The 20,821-nt window shown below is 48.8% G+C and overlaps 1 protein-coding gene across 5 annotated transcripts in view; it reads right to left on the bottom strand.

Annotated features, from left to right (window-relative positions):
• Nucleotides 1-20,821, bottom strand: part of BIRC6 (baculoviral IAP repeat containing 6) — a 3,097,233-nt gene that overhangs the window by 1,938,386 nt on the left and 1,138,026 nt on the right. For all 5 annotated transcript variants that reach the window (XR_011268132.1, XM_069607902.1, XM_069607904.1 and 2 more), the window contains one exon: nucleotides 14,965-15,179. Coding sequence is in view for 4 of the 5 variants with exons in the window: in XM_069607902.1 (XP_069464003.1) it covers nucleotides 14,965-15,179 (215 nt within the window). In the remaining variant the exon portion in view is untranslated. The remainder of the gene's footprint in view (nucleotides 1-14,964; nucleotides 15,180-20,821) is intronic.

The following is a 20,821-nucleotide window of genomic DNA, read 5'->3' as shown; positions in this document are numbered from 1 at the left end:
GCACCACAGCGAGAATCTTCCCGGGGATCTGGTGTAGATCAAAATGGCCACCAGGTGTAACTTTATGGATGCGTGAGCCAGCTCAGCTTTTGCCAAGGAACGCAAACATGGAAGTATCTGGAGTCGTGACCCTCAAAAAGGGTAATCTTTTGTGACCGGCACCACGTAGCAAAACGCTTCCATTTATGGCTGATGCACGTTAGAGTCCCTGGCTTTGGCAAGGACCTGCCTGCAGTCTGCTGGCAGCACAACCTCCACATTTAAAGGCTGCAGGAGCCATGCCTTCAGGTTCAACGATCCTGGGTCGGGATGAAGGATTGCGCCTCTCTCCCAAGTGAGCAGATCCGAAAGTAGCTGCAACTTGACCAGAGGGGACACTGACAGGCTGAGAAGGTCTGGATACCAAATCTGCCTCGGCCACGCCGGGGCGATGAGTATCCTCTTGCACGACACTGACTGTGTTGATCACACCTAGCAAGAGAGGAAACTGGGGAAAGTCGTACAGAAACAGACCTTCCCACGGAAAGTATAACAAGTCCCGCGTGCTCCTTGGTTGGTGGAATCTGCTGGCAAACTTCTGGCATAGTTCGCCATCATGGCAAAAGATCGATCAGAGGTCTGCCCCATTTGACAGATGGTCCACCTGATCCTGACGAAGTTCCCACTCGTGACAGGAGCGCAGCTCCCTGCTGAGTGAGCTGGCGATGGTGTTCTTGATGCCTGCCAGGTGAAGTGGGAAGAGGAACATTGCCTGTCCAATGGCACAATGCCACAAATCCCGAGCTTCCCTGGAGAGCACTAATGATCGGGTGCCCCCCTGCTTCCCGATGTAGAATATGGTGGTGATTCTCACCACCTTGCCGCTCAGTCGATAGGAAAGACTTGGGAGCCCAGAACACTGCCCGTAACTCCAGGATGTTGATGTGCAGATTCTTTTCCTCCAGAAGCCACATGCCTCTGGCATGTGGACATCCGATGTGAGCTCCCCAACCTTCCAGAGTGGCGTCCGTGGTGACAGTCTCCTGGTATGGCAGGGTTTGGAATCTCGTCCCGTGGGCGATGTGGGAGCACACCCTCCCACCCCCACCACTGTCGCCCTCTGGAACTCCTCGTTGAGAGGGGGGGGGTTGGGGGGGGGGGATCTTGTGCGTAGAATTCCCAGACACTTGTATCCACGAATTCCTGTAGGGGTCACATCTGCAACCTGCAGAGATGGGTGAGGAAGATGTATGACAATATCATGCCCAGCAAAGACTTGATGGCCCGAACCGTGGCCGTCTTCGCTAACAACAGCCACTGTACCAGCCCTTGAATGGCCGCTAGCCTCTCCTCCGATGGGGATGCCAGGCAAGTCACTGTGGAGCCTGGCACAGAGGAACAGCTCGTTCTGCAATGGTGTTAGGCAGGACTACAGATCGTTCACGGAGAACCCCAGCTACATCAGTAGCCGGATGATCTCCTTTGTGTGCTTGTCGGTCTGTTCCCAGGAGTGAGCTCTGACCAACCAATCGTCCAGGTACGGGTATACGTGCACTTCGGGCCAGGCATTTTGTGAACACTCTTGGGGCAGAATTTAAACGAAAGGTAGGGCTTCGAACTGTAAGAACTTCCGATGTTTCCTGTGGATGGGGACATGGAAGTACGCATCCTCTAGGTCCAAAGACGTCAAAAATCCCCCTTCCTCCAGTTGGCCGAACAAGTGCTGCAATGTGACTATCCTGAAATTTTGGGATTTCAAGTACTAGTTCAGATGGTGCAGGTCCAGGATGGGCCTCCAACCGCCAGTCTTCTTTCTGACCAGAAAGTATCTGCAATGAGCCCTTTCCCCAACATGGGTGGCACTTCTTCCAGGAGCTGAGGGATGTGCTGCTCCTGACGGGAAGCAGTGGAATACGAGGGCACCTGCGTTGGAACTCCAAGGTGTGTCCCTGGGCGAGAGTGTCCAGCACATACCTGTTGGTGATCTTCCATTCGCTGCTAAACCTCGTCAGCTGGCATCGCACCAGGGTGCACGAGTGGGGGTTAGACGTCTTGGCCAGTTCAAGCTTGCTTGGGCGCCGAAGACCTGCGGACAACACGGACCTCTGCTACCATAGGCCTGGGAGCGACACATGTAGCCTTCCTACGTGGCGTATCAAGGTGGTTGGGTAGAGGATCGATGAGGTTGACAGTATTCCTTGGTTGATTATTTTCCCCTGGAGGTGCGAATAGACAAGCAATGTTGCTGCAGAGTGCCAAGTGAACGTGCTGTCTCTGTGTCCGTCTTTATGGCCGTCTTTATGGCTTGAAGGGATTTGTCAAACAGGATAGCCTAACAGATTCTCACTGTCGACAAGGCATGTCCAGAACCTTTGCATAAATGTCCTGGCAAAGGTTTGTGATCTTCAACCATCTCTGCCGAAGGCAAACTCAGTTTCCCATCTGTCGGAAGCCTGTGTTGGTGATGACCATTGCCATTGTAATGGCCAGGTCCAATGCCACCTCCCCCTCCTAAAAGTGGGCGAGAGCCTCAGTTTTCTTGTCGTCGGGAAAGAATGCCAGGATAAGGCCCAGCTTGTACCAAAACTCCCGGTCGTGTTGGGACAAGAGGGTCAGAGCATTGGCCCCCTTGATCATGGATGCTGCTGTGTAGATGACTCTTCCCCATAGCGTCCATCTTTTTGCCCTGGTTATATGGGGGACTGATGTGCAGGTCAGGTTAGCCGTACCTTTCTACGTTTCCATGCGGCAGAGGACACTTCTGAGTTCGGCAACAGTTGTAACCTCAAGCACTTGGGTGCAGAGTCTGGCACCCTGTATATCTTATCCAACCTGTCTCGTTTGGTTGGAGCCGTACATGGGTTTTTCACAAGGGCTAGACCTTCCTCCCAAATGTCATCCAAAAAGGGTACCGCCGTGAATCTTCCTCTTGGGCTCCCATTGCAGAAATAAAAAAAACTCCTTAATGGTTTCCTCTGGCACCAGGTGGGACAGCTGGTAGGCCCTGGAAATCGAGTGGAATTACCCTACCTCGTCTGGTGGCGAGCCTCTACGAGGGGGTTCCAGGTGCAGTGACTCGTCATCTGCCGGGACGAAATCCTTATCTCATTGGTTTCCATGGCAGTCTCCGTACCAGTGTCTGTGTGTGTATCCGGGTCCGTTGGTGGCGTCAAGTCCCGATGTGGTGTCAGAGGCTGATGCGGCGTCGGATGACACTTTCTCTTCTTCCGGGGAGGCTGGTCAGTGGACTGCAGTACCGCAGGTGCTGGGGGCAACCTCTGCAGGATTTTCGTCACCAGGGTGTGGAGAGTCAACCAGATGTCCATGGATATGTCCCTCGGCTGAGGAGGGAATAATTGAGTGCTAGGCCCTGCACCATCTTCCTCATCGACTATATGGATGGACCAACCTGGTCGTCGTCCTTGGAGGAGATATCCATAGGCTGAACACAAGCCTTGGAGGGCCATTTTGGGGCCTCTTTGCCCCCCCCCCCACCCCTCCTGGTCCCCATTTCTCCCTCCTGAGGGCCCGTACCGTGACCTGAGCCGGTGCTTCCCCTGCCCCTGCCCACACGGGGTGCCCGCTGCCTTCACTGCTGCCTCGGCGGCCATGTCGCACCTGTGAGTGAGGGATATACTTTGCGCTGTAGCGGCCACCCTTGTCGGGTCGGTACCACCCGCCAAAGCAGTCGATCCAGAGGATGTTGACGTAGTGGTCGACATAGCCTTCGGCTGCGCCCGATGAGTCCGCTGTGAGGCCTTCTTCACTTCCTCTGGCCTCCGTTTCTCTGATTTGTCCCTAACTTGGCCCGGGTGGAGAACTTCCTTTTGAAGGATAAACTCGATGGCAGGCTGGCTAATAAGGCAGACGGCGATGATGATCACGGTATATCCGACCTGGGACCCCCACATCAGCGGCGAACCATGCAGAATCGGCCTTAAGGTTCTTGGCCTCATCTTGGACCCCCATGGACGGGTGTTGTCAAAGGACTTCCACCTCCTCCCGGAGGGAGACCGCTCCTCGGACCGACAGGTCCTGGGTGAGGCATGACCTTGCTCAGAGCACGGGTCAGAGGCCTTGCTCGACTTGAGCCATGCCGCCAACCTGCTATACCTGTCCGTCTTAGTCTTCTTCGAGAAGCCCAGGCATATCTCGCACCCATCTTGGTTGTGGTCCATTTGCAGGCAGTAGAGACACTTCTGATGTTTGTCCTCCACAAAGACGTTCCTTAGCCAGCATTGGGTGCAGGGCCTGGTAAGTGTCAGTCCATCCTTTTTCTCCTCCGTCATGGCCAGAGGGCGTGAAGTAGGCCCAAGCGGTCTTCCAGAAACCTCGATGAACAACCGCCCTTGAGGGGCACGCAACTACAACAGATCCCTGTTGCCTCCGATGAAGATAGGAGCACACAGGCTCTGATGGAACAAAAATAGAAAGTTTTCAGTGAAAAATTTGGCAAAAAATACAAAATAGCTTGGAGAGCAACTCGAGGACTCATCACTTAAGCGTGCAGTAACAATCGTAAGATGGCTGCCAGAGGCAGGGCTTAGGTAGAGGACTATCATTGTATGGAGGCAGTATGACCCAGAGGACAGTGATCCGTTTATAGGAGAAGGAAAAGGTTACTTGCCTGTAAATGTTGTTCTCAAGCATGGGTCTGGCATGGATTCACAGTCTCATGAATATTCCCCGTCAGGCTGGGAATCCTCTGTAAAGAAAAAATCAGTTTTACTTCTGAACGGTCTATCTCCTAACAACCAATCACTGGTCTCTGGGTCATACTGCCCCAGCCAATGACTGCCCTCTAACTAAGCCCCTCCTCTGGCAGCCATCTTCAGATTTGGTAGCACGTAAAGTGGCAGTAGGACCAAGAGAAGAGCCGCGGGGGGGAGGGAAGAGGGGGGGGTTCTCCCTGGAATCCCTGTAGACGCAGTAGAATGTCGTTACTTTGTGCGTCAACCTCCACGTAGCCGCCCTACAGATGTCCAGCAGTGGCACACCAGACAGGAACGCCGTAGTTGCAGCAATCGATCTCATCGAATGGGCTCTCGGACAGTCAGGCAACGGTCGGTTTGCCAACCGGTGACAATGGGTGATGCAGCCGGCGAGCCACCTGGAAATGGAAGCATTGGACAGGGCCTTCCCTTGGTTTACAGGGACAAAGTTCACGAAAAGTTGTGACTTCTTCTGGAAACTCTTTGTGCTGTCCACATAGAACTTCAGCGCTCTAGCCACATCCTGCGAGTGCAAAGTCCTCTCAGCCTGTGACGAAGGCGTCGGGAAGAATACAGGTAACACCAAGGGCTCGTTTAGATGAAAGTCCAACGGCACCTTGGGCATGAAAGAGGGATGCGTCCGTAGCACTACCCTCATCTCGTGGAATGTCAAGTAAGGTGGTTTACATGAGAGGGCCTGGATCTCTCCCATCCGTCGTGCGGAGGGGATGGCCACAAGAAAAGCTGCTTTCCACAACAAAAACGTCAGTGGCGCCGAATGCATAGGCTCGAACGGAGGACCCATGAGCCTAGACAGCACCACATTGAGTTCCCACGCAGGGGCTGGAGTCTTCACCGGCGGGAACGAATGTAACAGTCCTTTGACGAACTCCTTAACCAGACGGTGTGACCATAGCAACGACCGTCCCAGAGATCTGGTGTAGCGGGAGATAGCCGCCAGATGGACCTTGATGGAGGCATGGGCCAGTCCAGCCTTGGCCAATGACAGCAGATACAGCAGTACCTGCGGAGTCATGACTCGTAGAGGATCGATGATCTGTGCATGGCACCAAACGGCGAACCTCTTCCATTTATGTCCACAGCATTTAAGAGTAGACTAAGCTCTGGCCTTGGCAAGCACTTCCTTGCAATTTGCTGGGAGATCGTAGCCCCCGAACTCTAACGCTGCAGGAGACAGGCCTGCAGGTTCAGCGATCCTAGTTCGTGGTGCAGAATTGTGCCTCCCTCCCTGGCAAGAAGAGCTGCGACCACCAGAAGCTTGACTGGAGGGGCCGCTGACATGTTGAGGTCCGGGTAACATATCTGCCTCGGCCATGCAGGTGCGACAAGGATCATCCTGTACCGGGACCGTCTGAGTTGATTGACTAGCCGAAGAAGCAACAGCAACGGAGGGAACACAGAGAAAAAGGCAGTCCAAGGGGAATGCGAATGCGTCCCCGGTGCTCCCCGCCTGGGGAAACCTGTTGGTGAACCTCCGGCACTTGGTCTTCCTTGCCGTCGCAAATAGATCGATCTGGGATTGCCCCCGTCTGCGGAACAGGCGATCCACTTGGTCCTGACTGTTAGGCAGAAACCTGTGCAGTTCCCTTAGGGACCACTGCAAAAGATTTAAGACTACAGGTGTTTGGCAGTAAACCCACTGGGTAGAAGTCTGTACCACACATTTTCACTTGGTAGCTGTGGCTGTGCAGTCAGACTTCGGCAATATGCAGAGTATACGCAATAGGTACAGAGACACAGTAGTACAAACAAACACTGACCAGAGCTTTGGTGTAAAAGTATATAATTATTTATTTAAAACCACACTTGTGATTTACGCTAGCAAAAACGAGGTAAGTAAATTCAGCACACAGTCACTATCTTATATATATGCAACCCTATTCACTTATTAGACAAGTCTTCGTGAGAAATACCACTTATTTTCAGACAGAGGTGAGCGCTTAACATAAGATGACACTCTAATAAGTTGTAAAGAAAGGGAGGGAAAAAGGCAAAGTTAAAGAAGCACACAAGTTTCAATACTTTTTCAAAGAAGCAAAGTAAGGCAGGATAGGCAGAGTTCTACTGGGGAGCAAGGAAGTCCATTGCAAGGCCCACTCTTGGAGAGAGCAAGCAGAAGGGGTCCAGGTTCACACAGTGGGGTTATGCCCAAAGAGTCTTGTAGATAGTTGGCACAAAAAGGATGAAATTAAAATCAGGAAACGTTAGCTAGGTTGTCCCAGGCTAGCCCAGGTTAGAAAATCGAGGCTTTACTGTCACCCCGAAGGATCTGTCGCAAGGGAAGCCAGGCGGGACACAGTACCTTAAGTGTGAAGGAAGCTCCAGCGGGGGCAGTTGTTCCTGGCAGCAGGTGCAAGTCAGTCTTTCGTCCAGAGGAAGAAGAGGTCTCGCCGTGGAGGAAGGATGAAGGTTGTTGCACTGCCAGGGAAGACACCAGCCGCAGAGTTCTCTGGTTAAAAGGCACTACCCTTCTCTTCGCGGTAGTGGTAAACCGTGGTATTCCGGTTGCCGGGGTGCTTGGCACGTGCAAGGCGGCCTCGAGATGATCCAGGAAGGCGAAAAGAAGGCAGAACTCCCCACCAGTCAAAGGAAGAAGACTCTCCGGATTGGAGATCTCCTCTGTCGTCGGGAAAAGTGGTGAGACGGTTCAGCAGGGCTCCACCGGTGGTGTTGTCGTTGCAGGTCGGCTCAGCTTCTCCCTCCTCGGATTCTTAGGTCCTGTGGCGACCTCAAGTTCCAGTCCCCAAAGCCCTGCTTTTATGCAGCACACCCCCATTCACTCAGCCTAGCTGTCAATCAAACATGCTAAGGGGTGAGCCGGCCGGGTCACCACTTGGGCCAATTACACAAGAGTGCGACTTGAGTTACCAAGGTAACCCAGTCCAGGGTGCCTAAACCCCCTCCCACGCCCCCTGTTGTACCCAGACAGAGTGGAACCACTTTTGGAGGCTTCTGTGGAGAAGCCCGCCAAAAAAGTGGAACAAAGGGCTCGACTTAGGTTGGAGTCACAGAAGAGAACACAAACGCCATTTTAGAATAGAGTTCTGGCAAAAAATACCAACCGGCGAATTAATATTAATTAAATAAACCAGCGGTATGTTCGAGGCTATATGAATTAAATAATTAAAGTTGGTAGCCTCGAACAATGGGAAATTCCCATAGAGATATATTCGCCGTCGAATATAAAAAGTCGTATCCACTGCCACCAGCCAAAACTCGATCAGGGGGGACGGAGACGTGCCCCCTCGAACAACAGACCCTGGGGCAATCGATTTGCCCCGACCAGTACGTCCACAATATGATGGTTTGTACTGGTTTCTGTTCATAATTTGGGACTTTTAAAGCCAATGGTGACTTTACATGCCCTGGGAGACAGTAGTCAGTCCCAGGGTAGGGAGTCTATGTTTGGGGGTCGTTACGACACCCCTGGGTTACGGCACGGAGGGTGCTGTGTAACCCACATCAAAAACACATGAGACCCTATGGAGTAAGACACACCATAGCCCATATAACAAACTGAAAGACAAAGGAACACCTCAAATCATGTCCAAGAGTGGGAGTAAAAGAGTCTCACTCTTAGCAGGAGAAAAAAATAAACCCCAAAAATCCAGCAAAGCTGCTGGGGGACTCACTAGGTTTGGGAAATTAGCCTTACAGAGAATTCTCCCCAACACTGGCTAAGCTCCCAATAGTGACAAGAACGCAGCTCCCTGCTGAGAGAGTCGGTGACAGTGTTCTTCACTCCTGCCAGATGAAACGGGATGAGGAAAATGGGAGACAGAATCAGTTAACATTGAATTTGCTTTTAACAACGTCCCAGTGAGGTAACTGGGACCACTAAGCAGCAAGTATCTTCTACAAAACATTACAAAATGAAACAGCCAGCAATGGACTGGCTTTGAACAAATATCAGTGACAACTGCGACTACAGAGCACCACGCTCTCTTTACAAGATATTACAAACTCAGCTCAGAATAAAAAGTCCCAGTGAACGCAACTGCGACCAATAAGCAACGTACTCAAGACAGTATGGGAATTCAACTTTCAAGTCACCTATGAACAATCTATAGGAAAAATCACAATATTCAAGTTGGAATAATTAGTCCCAATCACGTTTATAATCACTAGACAGCAAATTAATTGCCATTAATTTGCATTTTCCATTTAAGTGAAAAAAATATCAATAAACAAGTTGAACTATACCACAACTGGTCAAGAGAGTCTTTAATTTCCTAATGGTAAAAGCGTTAAACAGGGCTAACACTTCTTTATTAATTACTCATCATCCTGACCAGTCACAGGACCAAGCACAGCTGGCAGCTGACCAGACATCAAATAATTACATAACGAAATTGGGAAAAGCGCCTAGCAGTTGTAGATTGGAAAACAATCTCTATAAAAAGGGATGAGGAACATACCGTGGGCAACGGCCCAGTGCCACAGTTCCTGCGCTTCTTCGGAAAGCGCCGGTGACCTGGTGCCCCCCTGCTTGCTGATCTAGAACATCGTGGTGGTGTTGTCCGTGTAGACCCAAACCACCTTGCCTCTGAGGGACAGAAGAAAATACTTGAACCAGAACACTGCCCACAGCTCCAACACGTTGATGTGCAAAGTCTTCTCCTCTGGTAGACACAGGCCTCTTCGGTGTGCTCTCCCCATCCTTCCAGGGAGCCGTCCGTCGTGACAGTCTCCTGGTGTGGTGGTGTCTGGAAACCCGCGCCTATGGACAGATGTGCGGGAACTCCCCCACCACCGTATCACTCGACGGAAACTGTTGTAGAGTGTGATCTTGTCCTCAAAGCTTCCCGACACTTGAATCCAACGGGCGTCAAGTAACTCCTGTAGTGGACGAATCCGTAGCCTGCACAGCCGAATGAGGTATATGCATGACGACGACATGACAAGCAGAGACCTGATGGACCTCACCCTTGCGATCTTCAGGGCCAACATCCGTTGTACCTTGCCCAAGATGGCCGCTATCCTCTCCTCCTGGGAAGACACTGTTGGGTCGTGATTCCAGAAACAGCGCGACCTGCAGGACTTTGCATAGTTCACCGAGAACCCCAGATCCGTCAGGAGTCAGACAGTCCTCACTGTTGTGGTCGACTGCCATGTCCTTTGAGCTTGCCCGGATGAGCCAGTCGCCCAAGTAAGGGTATACGTTGATCCCTTGTAGACGCAGCTGCGCCGCCACCGGCACCAGGCACCAGGCACTTGGTGAAAACCCTTGGCGCTGACTTCAATACAAAGGGAAGGGCCTTGAACTGGTAAAGTTGCCTGAACCATGAAGCGCAAAAACTTGCGATGACCCTTGGGGATGTGAAAGTAAGCATCCTCCAAGCCCAGTGACGATAGGAAATCCCCCTCTTCTAGCTCTCATAGTACGTGTTGAAGAGTCACCATCTGGAACTTTTGGGACTTGATCAGACGACGGAGGTCTAGGATGGGTCTCCAGCCGCCGGTTGTCTTTTTGATGAGGAAGAAACGAGAGTACACTGCAGAGCCCCGGAGCCTCGATGGCATGAGCTCCATCGCACCCTTTCTTAGCATGGCCCGCTCCTCCAGCAGCAGCTGAGTGAAGTGGATTCCTGCCGGGCCACTGGTGGGATTTGGGGACACTTCCGTTGAAATTCCAGGGCGTGTCCGTGGGCGAGAGCGTCCAGCACCCAACGGTCGGTGGAGATGGTCTCCCCCATGCTGACGAAGTTCGCCAGCCGGCCTCCCACAGGGGTGCATGGGTGGGGGCCCGAGGCAACAGCCGGTTCAATCCTGTTTTGACATCGAAACGCCGCCTTGGGGACCCTGGCAATGACATCCTCCGAAGGCCTTGGAACAGCCTTTGTTCTCCTGGGCCGACGAGTGGAAGGGTTGACGTTAAAACGAGGAACCTCCACTGAAACCTTTTAGGATCCTTGGGATTTGCCGCCTGAGAACCGAAAGGACGGCCGTTGATGCTGAAGCGTGCCCAAGGCACGAGCCGGATCCGTGTCCGTCTTGATGGCCTGAAGAGACTCCTCCGTGGCCTTCCCGTAAGGGCATGTCCAACACCCTCGACTGAACGTCCAACGAAAATTGGTGGCCTTCAGCCAGCCCAGTAGACGAAGGCAAACGCTGTTGCCCATTTGGCAGAACCCCGTCTGCGTCGTCCGTGGCCACTGTGATGGAGTGGTCCAACGCCACCTCTCTTCTTGCAGGGGGGGCGTTCTTGAACCACAGCTCCCGGTAGTAACGCGCCACAATGGCGAAAGAGTTGGCGGCCTTGTTGGTCGTCACTGCCACGGTAATTCGTCGCTCCATGGCATCCAACTTCTTCCCCTCACTGTCTGGGGGGGTGGGGGGTGGGGGGGCTGGGGAGGAGGGGGAAATGAATGCCGCCGAAGAGGAGGAGCCTGAAGACTACTTCTTGGCTGCTGCCGAAACCACAGAGACCGGCGACGGATGGGTCCGCAAGCACTTCAGCGCAGAGTCCTGCACCCTGTACTTCTCATAACGGTCCCTCTTCACCCCGGCCAGTGGAAGGGTTCTTCATGAGGGCCAACCCATCGTCCCAAATGTCATCCAGAAGTGGGACCGACAGGATGGTCTTCCTCTTGGCCTTGCGGTGCTGGTATAGGAAACCTTACTCCTCCTCAGGGACGAGATGGAAGAGCTCTGAATCCCTGGAGATCATGGCGTGGAACGAACCAATCTTGGGTGGCGAAGATCTGGGAGATGGAGACGGGAGGTCCCCCAAGCCTCCCGTCGTCCGTTCCAAGGGTGGAGGGGGGGGTGGTCTTGGGGGTGGAGAGGGAGATGGAGGCAAAGGGTGGCAAGGAGGTGGAGGGTGAACTTTCCTCTTCTGGGTCAGTGGTTCCCCTGTCGGTAGCGCTGCCGCAGGAGGGGCCGCCGGTGCAACTGGCATCCTTGTCTGGATCTCTGAGACCAGAGTGAGCAAAACAGAGAATGTCCGCCGAGATGCCTCCAGGTGGTCGCTGAGGCGGCTGCAGCGATGGAGGCAAAGGCAAAACCGGTGACCGAGGCGCAGGTTGGTCGCCCATGCCACCAGCCCTGCTGTTCCTAGTCGGTCTCCTCGTTTTCGCCCTCCTCGTCGTCTCCCTCGTCGGAATCCATGCCATAGGGCCTGCTCTCGACGCACCTCTCCTCCTGGATGGTCTGGAGGCAGGTAAGCTCCTCTGAGGCGATATCTCTGCCCTGGAGGACTACCGGGCATCCATCCCCTTCTCTGCGACCAGAGGGGACGGTTTCTGTGAAATGACTGCCATCATCATTTCTGGTGTCTTCTCAAAGAGCTGAAAAGAGGACTCACTCCTAGCAGGCAGGGATACTTTCACCTTCGGGGGTCGCGTCCTGCGAGTCCGCCACGGCGGCCTTTGCGAGTGATGCCACCACCCTTTCGATGGAAGGCTGGGCCTTCGTCCGATGTATCTAGGCCTTCACGGCCTTGGGTCGTACCCGCGGCCTTCTCCTTAAGGGAAGGGTCAGCGCCCCGCTCCCCCTTGGCCATCTCTGGCGGGCCGGTCTTGGGCTTCTCCTTGAGCTTGCCCGGATGGTCCGACTTCTTCTTTGAAGAAGATCCTGAGCGTTTGCTGGTGACCAAAGCTGCTGGAGATGCTGTACTCGCCCTGGCCGCCGTGACAGTGGACTCGTGGTGCTTGGCCTTTTGTTGGGCCCCCGTGGGAGGAGCGCCCTCAAAGGTCTGAGAAGACTGCTCAGTTTTCTTGGTAGCAGGCGAGGCATGCTGCTGGGACTGTCATCCGAGAAGACATTCCGCAAGCTGTCAGAACAAATTTTGAAAAGGGGAGCCGAATCCTTTTTCTCCTCCGACATGGCCGTGCAGCGTAGGCCTTGAAGAAACTTCTGGAATCCTCCACGAAGAAACTCGACAAAAATTTGCCCGTTAAGGGGCACTGAAGAATCCCAAAAACTGGTCCCTGTTAATCGGCAGGTAGATCGAAGGAGCACAAAGCTCAATTGACCGAAAAAAAACATAGTAAACTCTTTAAAAAAGCGCAAAACTTTACCTTGTGCTTAGCTCTCGAGCAGTAAAAGCTCGAGAGCTAAGCACAAGGACTCCCAACACTTGAACATGTGGTAAAAATCTGAAAATGGCTGCCAGAGGAGGGGCTTAGGTAGAGGGCAATCATTGGCTGGGGCAGCAGGACCCAGAGACCAGCGATTGGTTGTTAGGAGAAAGACAGTTCAGAAGTGAAACAAACTGATTTTTTCTTTACTGAGGATTCCCAGCCTGACAGGGAATATTCATGAGCAATGAAACCATGCCAGACCCCATGCTGGAGAAGAAGTAATTCTTCTTTGCCAACAAGGTAACCTCAAGGTTACAGGAAGGTAAGTGGGGTCAACATTCTGCAGTTCTGGAATGGGACTCTACAAAACAGTTGTGTATGACCATCTGTAGTTAAAAAGTAAGCACCCATTGAAAGGTGAAGAAAGGGGAGGGAGGGCAGATGGAGGAAGAAGTAGAACAGGTGGTGTAGGAGAAGCGGGCAATAATATTCTTGAAGACCCATCACAGTGCTAAGGCCGACATAAAATGACAGGATTTCTAACAGGTCTTTCGCTGATTGAAAGATTCAGCCCCTGGGCAAAGCCGGTGTGTAATCTGCTTATTGCGATCATGCACAAGATGCTGAGGTTTCTGGCCGTCTCTACAAGACTGCAAAGTGAGGAGATGGAAAACCCACGTTGGTGTGTGATGGAGCTGACCATTCTACCATTGGGTGAATGTCTGAGCTCATGGATAGGAAACATCTTGCCTGATCAGATCCCAGTGTGACAAACAGCTCTGGAGGAGTTATTGCAGGGATCAGAAATAAGATTGAACAAGAAGGAGCTAAATGCAGCACCATAGTATCAAGCAATTAACAGTGAGCTGGAGCTAACCCCAGTGGTAGCTCCAGCTCACTGTTAATTGCTTGATACCATTGATCTGCTTTTAGCTCCTTATTCAATCTTAATTCAGTACAAAACACTCTGCAAATATAACTCCACCCATAAGATGCAAACATTTTGTCCATAATGTATGACCAGTGGTCGAAGTCTACAAAAAGAAGAAGTGGAACTATGTTCCCTGCTGGCCTGCACCCACTCTGCACAAACCCCATCACCAGGCCCCCTCCCACACACAATACCAACCCCCATACACATGCAGCTGGTATTTAAAGGGAACGTTCAGAGAAATGCAACGAAAGTGCAAGTTTCAACTTCTTCCTATACTTTTATTTTTAAAACAAAACCATTCCGGAACGGTTTCTTTTTCAAAATAAAAGTATAGGAACAGTAAAACTTAATTTAATAAAATTAGAGGAGCACCGAACCCAACCGCTCACTTCGACCACTGTGTAGGACTTCTGCTTTAAATCTTGTATAGATGTATCCTAATATTTAGTTATAGATTGTCCCAAACTCAGAGTTAAATTCACATAGGTGCGTTTGTTCAGCATCCGTTCGCCGCCTGGGTAGCCAAAAGTAGCTCATGGTGGCTGTTGATGTCAAGCTAACCAGGCTCTTCTAGGTTACAAGCAGGGGTTAAACAGCTCCCAACTCTCCCCTCAATTTCAAACCCTGCTTCTGGTTCCTCTTGTAGGGTGCTGAATGGGCTCTGTTGTAAGGTGTCAAATACAATGCAGACCTTGCCTCATGCATGCTCCAGGTTTCTTTTCACTTGGCTACATCAACATTTGAATACATGTGTAGCATTTGGGTATTACACTATCAGGTGACTGTTTCATCGGCTTAGAGTCTCTGGGAGACCACTTCTTGATGTGATGCCGTAGCTTGGTGCACAGCCTTTCTAAATATAATGTAATTTCCTATTAAACTCTGATCCCGACCACTTCACAGGTATGACATCTCACAAGTATGGAAAGGATGGGATGTAGGGGATAGTGTGTATGTAAGTGACACGAAGGTTGGAAAAAGCACTGAATGTGTGCAGTTTCCTTACTGCAATATTTATGTATCACACAAAACAGGCATTGTATTAGTTTCCATTTTGGAGTAAGTAAAATAGTAAGTTATTGAAGTACTGCAGTCTAGTGTGATGGGCCACTCAGATTTGAGGCCTCCAATGCATTGATTTAATTAACTGTGACCAGCAATACATTTCTAACTGTGCCGGTCCCAAACTACCATAGGCTGTCTCTTCCCAAGCTACCATGCAACTCAGCCCAGGCAATGGTGAAAAGATTAAATAAAAATTAGAAAACCAGTTATCTTACTGCCTCGCTATTACCTTCATGAATCGGCAGACTGGAGGTGGTATCAAGTCATGCAGAATAAGTGAGTGGGTGCTGATATCGGTTGCCACTACAAGTCTTCTTCCATCAACTTCCTCTCCTAAACTCCAAATATCAATGGACAAGGAAGCAAGGTCTCCACATGTTGGAATTAATACATCTGTCAAGAGCACTGGTCTGCCAAAGTCCAACGTCACAAATCTCCTAGCTCCTACAAAACAAATAAAGTCGTTGGTGAACTGCAAAAACAAACATACATATACATATATATATACATATATACATATATATATACATATATACATATATTCGTATTTTTCAAAATGGAATTGTAACGCATAATGTATTGGTGACAAAGTAACATTACTGGAAACAGTAGGGCTTTTGATGAGAATTTTGAAAATGTCAAATTTGCAGTTTAACAAGAAACACGGGTCCACCCATATATTTAAAACACTTCAAATTTAATTCTAACTTCCATTATTAAATAATTTAAAGCGTAGATCAAAGCCAATGCAGCTCACAATTTGATATTGGCAATTATTAGGGCCAAAATAAGAATGTAAGCCAGTGTATCTGGCATTCACTCTTCTGATTTGTATGCTCAAAAAGATTTAGTGAGAAACAGATTTAAACCCTTTGGCCTGAGAACTGCAACCCAAAGTTCAAATTAAATAACTGCAGATCAGGCCGTAATCTAGAAACTTGGAGAGTACCTTTTATTTTTTTTTAGAAACAGAGGACAGTGACCAACCCGTGGCATACAAGCAATCAAAAATAATTTTGGCAGTGATGGAACCGAGCCGCCGGGCAGGGAGATCAAAGGCAGCACTGAGTAACAGTATTTGGTTGAATGGGATAATTAAGCATGGTTGACTTGAAAAGAAACATCTGGAGCTGAAGGGAGTTAGAACAATAACAGTACAAGGTTTCAAATAAAGAACTTGGTCGCAACAGAACCTACACAAAGAGACAGTTAAAGGATCAACTGGTCAAGGTAAGCCAAATGGGAGTGCAGCCAGTGAAGATCGACATTCGATAGCAGCAGTATGTAGGTGTTGGCCGGCCGACAGGGGAAGCTATACATTATACCAAGAAACATAATTTTATCCGAGACAGTGAGGACAAAATAAAATAACAAAAACTATTTGTGCAGATCAGTAGATTTAACCCCTTAAGTGCCAAGCACGAGTATGCTCATCCTTTTTGCATAGACTTGCATAATAGCCTGGAACGCAAGGGGAGAGTAAAGTTTGGAACTATTGTACACATTGACAACCATGAAATAAATCTACAATAGAACCTTTGCTAGGGTTTAAAGCAATTTAGGTTTGACATCTTATTTCAAGCAGACCAGCAACTATAAAACAAAAAAAATAACTATGACCCAGGAGACAAATGGGGTTGGTGTCAAAATGCCCTGCAAGTTAGGATGACATGTAGGGTATGCAAAAATAGAAACTGGAGAGAAATCCAAGTAAAACAGATCAGTCACATGAAAGACTTTTTCCCACTTAAGTTGCATTTAAACAGATCTTAAAGTCAAGTTACTTACCAACTGGTAACATTCTTTCAACTGAATGTTCCTCCAACGTATTCCTCATCTTTGACAGACTCCCAAAGCAGTATACACGATTGAAGCAGGGTGTAGGATTTAAATATATATAATTAAAGGCCTTGGAAAGTTTGGCAGGAGTGAATGGTCTAAATATCAGTAAAACTAAAATCATCAAATTGTTGGGCAAATTTAAATGCCCTCGTTCTATCAATTATAAATGGTTGATTATGGACCAACAAATTGAATTAGTTAGATGTTATAAATATTTGGATCAGAGGCTCAGCTGGAAACACTGGATAGATACAAAATCGAAATGTATGAAGCTTGTTATGTCCTCAAGTAATTTTATCGGTCAACAGGGTGCGATTTCAGTTAGCACCATCTTGTTATATTCATCAAAAGTATTACAGTGTCCGTTCCAGTCATGTATGCGAAGGAGGATTAGTGGTGGTGAACCAATACGATGTGACTTGAGCTTGGGCGACCAGCCAGTATTTCTCAAAGTTGGGGGCAACAGACAATGTGTTCCACAGGGGTAGCTAGGGTATTGTATTTGAGGTGGACGGCTCCGGAGTGCCACAGGAATTCATTAAGTTTGCGGTTCAGTGATCGAAAAAAATTCTCCGCCCGGCCACTGGGGAAGATTAAGAAACCGATAAAGGAGCTGGGGGAGCACTACCATTTTGAAGACACCGAGTTTGCCCGCAAGAGACAACAGAAGTTTGGCCCAGCACCGACATTTCTTTGCAAGTGTGGTCAAGTAATTCAAGTAGGTGGTCTCATGCACCCTGTCACGTGTGCGAGCCATCACCGCTCCGAGATATGCGATGTCTGTTTGTGCCCATGCAAAGCCCATCTGATCAGCGGGAGGGCGGGGTGGCCTCAGTAGTGGGAAAAGTGTTGATTTGGTACAATTGACTTTAAGGCCGTAAAGTTGACCAAAGTACATCTTCTAGGATCGGTGCAAGGTTGCGTTCTGGGGAGCGGACGAATAGGAGTCATCTGCATATAGGGAGATGATGTTCGGTGTGTCCAGTAATCGTAGACCCTGGTGTGAGTGTGTCTGCCATATTCTATCTGCCAGAGGTTCTATGGCAATGGTGAAAATTAGGGGAGAGAAGGGGCACCCCTGTGTCGTGCCTCAGGATATACAAAGGGGGCAAATATCTATCCTCCGTGCGGACCCTGGCTACAGGGTCTGAGTACAATAGTTTGCAGTTGCTATCTGCTGTTACCTTGGCCTCCGACACAGAATAGGCGTGGCCAACTCAATTGCTGCCAACGACCAGACCTAGGGATGTGGGGCCCCGGTTTCGCTCCCATCACTCATCTATATCCACCGAGTCTGACGGCTTCTCCTCTGTGCAGTGCTCCCCTTGCAACAACCTTACTTGAAAGATGGATCTGAGTGCCGTGCCATGTATGCTTAGCGACTAGCTACTGTTATTCCGGTCCCATCTGATGTTGTCCTACACTGCTTATGTCTGCCTTTACTGTAACTGATGATTGTCACCCAGTGCTTACCCTTCAATTGCAGTGGATGACAAGTGGGTGGTCAAGCGTAATTAAATAAAGGTTTTTAAAAAAAGAAAAAGTATTACAGTGTCTACTCTATGTTGCGGAAATTTGAGGGTGCAAGTTTTATTAATGAGATGAACCAGTTCGAAGGGAAACTGTTGAAGATTTTATTTAGAATGCCAACATCACTGCCCAGAGAATATCTGTTATTAGAGTGCAACATTGTGGGTTCCACAGACATTTTAGAATATAAAATGGCAATGCTATATGCAAAATTGTGTACTTTAAACAACAATACCTTTATTGTGGAGTTAATGAGAGGTATTGAGATAAAAATGATTCTGTTATATACCCAGACCATAGTAGCGATGAGTATAGTTTACTCTAGATGGGCTAAGGAGAATGCACATCTGTGGTTGAACACACTCATGCTAAAATTAAACAATTGCTGAAAACAGTAATACTTATTCATGTCAAAGAGCGAGACATGATTAATATTGCGACGAAATCTAACAGTGGGCTGTTTCTGGAGTTTTGGTTTAAAGATTAGATAAAACCCACATATCAAGCCGCTTATGCGGATCACATTACCATTCAGCGTTAACTTTTATTTAAATTTCACATGCAAGATAGAATAGAGATTGTCAGAGCAAAATTGGGGATTGCAAGGCACCCAAGTTTGTTGACTATGTGGAATGTTAACCATAGAGCCTCCACTTTCAGAATTAAATATTTAAAGGCATATGATAATAGCTGTGATGTTATTAATATGTATGATATATGGCAATCGCTATTACATGGAAACAATCAGAATCTTATGTACCACATTAATTTGTTTGAGCTATTTTAACCAAATTGTCTGTTGGCACTCTGTTTTCATAGAATTAGTTTTATATGTATTTAATTTTAATGGATACATTTTTTTATTTCATTATGAATTGGAGCATGTTTAATGTTTTATATTTAAAGCCTTTTTTGGCTGCACGAATACTAAATAAAATAAATGTATATAGGCAATTTCAAAGGGCGGAATAAAGTACTGCATTACCAAAAACGACATCCTGAGCATGGGATGCATCCAGAGAATAATGTTTTGTAAACATGTGTACTGAGGACCACGTTGCCGCATCACATATGTTCTTAATAGGGACACCCCTTTGAAGGGCGGTCGATGTAGACATGCCCCTGGTGGTATGAGCACATAAACCCTCAGGAGGGTCTTTGCCTGCCAGTCTGTAGCATTTAGAGATGGCTAGAATGATCCATCTAGACAGGATCTGTTTGGTAACAGCCTGTCCTAGTTTGTGTCCTGTGTACCCTACAAAAGAGCTGGTCACAACTCTCAATTTTGACATTCTGGAGATGTAAAAGCTTAACGATCTCCTAGGGTCCAGCCTATGGAGCCTTTCCTCTTCCTTACCAAGAGAAGGAGGAGGAGGAGGGTAGAAGGCAGGGAGAAAAATGTTCAGACTTAAATTCTATTTGTATTGCATTTATTGTATTTATATAGCGTTTTACTCCAAATCGCTTCACATTCTAACAAGATACATAGTAGTTCACAGTAAATGAAAGTTTGAAACTACCTTCGGCAAAAAAGAGGGTTTTACCCTTAACAAGGTCTACCTGGTCATCCAAGCCTGGATGGCTCAACACCAGCTATGCCTCAATGATGACAAGACTGAGCTCCTCATCTTGGGCACTACGCAACGTCTTAGTAAACTTGAGCCGTCCTACCAATCATTTATCATTGATGGCAACACCATCCAAGTTTCGAAAGACACCAAAACCTTAGGCGTCTACCTTGACGCCACCCTATTCCTATCCTGACAAACTAATGCAGTCAGATCGGCCTCAGCATACACCTGCAAACTCATTGCAGCTTGCAGGCCATTTCTGACAACCCCAAATACGGTCACATTGGCCAGAACTCTCATCATGGCCAAAATTGACAACGGGAGCGCCCTTTACCTAGGAACTAGCCAAGAGAACATGAACAAACTGCAAATCATCCAGAATAACGCCGTCAGAGCGGCCTTAAAACATCCCGCGAAACCACCACATCTCGGAATCTAGATCCAACCTACACTGGCTACTGGTCAAACAGAGAATTTCATTGAAAGCCTTAGGTCTTACCCACAAATGCCTAGCTAACCAAGCCACCCCCGTACCTCTGCAGCCGGATATCCAGCTACACGCCCTCAAAGAACTGCCCAGACCCACTGTATAACCATCCCCAGGTTCAAACTACAAAAAGCGGGTGGATCTAGCTTCCACGTCCTAGCTTCCAAACTCTGGAATGCCCTCCCCCTTACCATCAGATCTGAAGAATGTTTTACTGCCTTCAAATCCAAAATGAAATCCTGGCTCTTCAACCAGCCTTGAAACCCGGACCTCTTACGCTCCTTTCCCAGGAATACACCTGCCCTAACCTCCACGTTGTAAATATGTATATTACTGTATGTCTTGTATACTTGCACTGTCTTAAAATCTGAATATATGTATGCATATGTAACCATGTCTAAAGATGCGCCGGGATGCCTTTGGGCCTGAAGGTGCGCGTTACAAATAAACAAATACAAAACAACTCTGTCCTTGTGGAATATGGTAAAGGGTGGCTTGAAAGAAAGTGCCTGCAACTCGCTCACTCTACGTGCTGATGTTACAGCAACCAATAGTATTGTCTTAAAGGTTAAAAACCTTAACGGACATGTGTGCAAAGGTTCAAATGTGGCACAGATTAGGAATTTTAAAGCCAGGTTGAGGTCCAAAAGCGGAAC

This window comes from Ambystoma mexicanum, chromosome 4q, assembly GCF_040938575.1.
Source record: "Ambystoma mexicanum isolate Mex_15411 chromosome 4q, UKY_AmexF1_1, whole genome shotgun sequence".
In the NCBI taxonomy this organism is placed as follows: domain Eukaryota; kingdom Metazoa; phylum Chordata; class Amphibia; order Caudata; family Ambystomatidae; genus Ambystoma; species Ambystoma mexicanum.
Note: the sequence above shows the minus strand (reverse complement) of the source record. Positions and strands in the feature narration are given on the sequence as shown.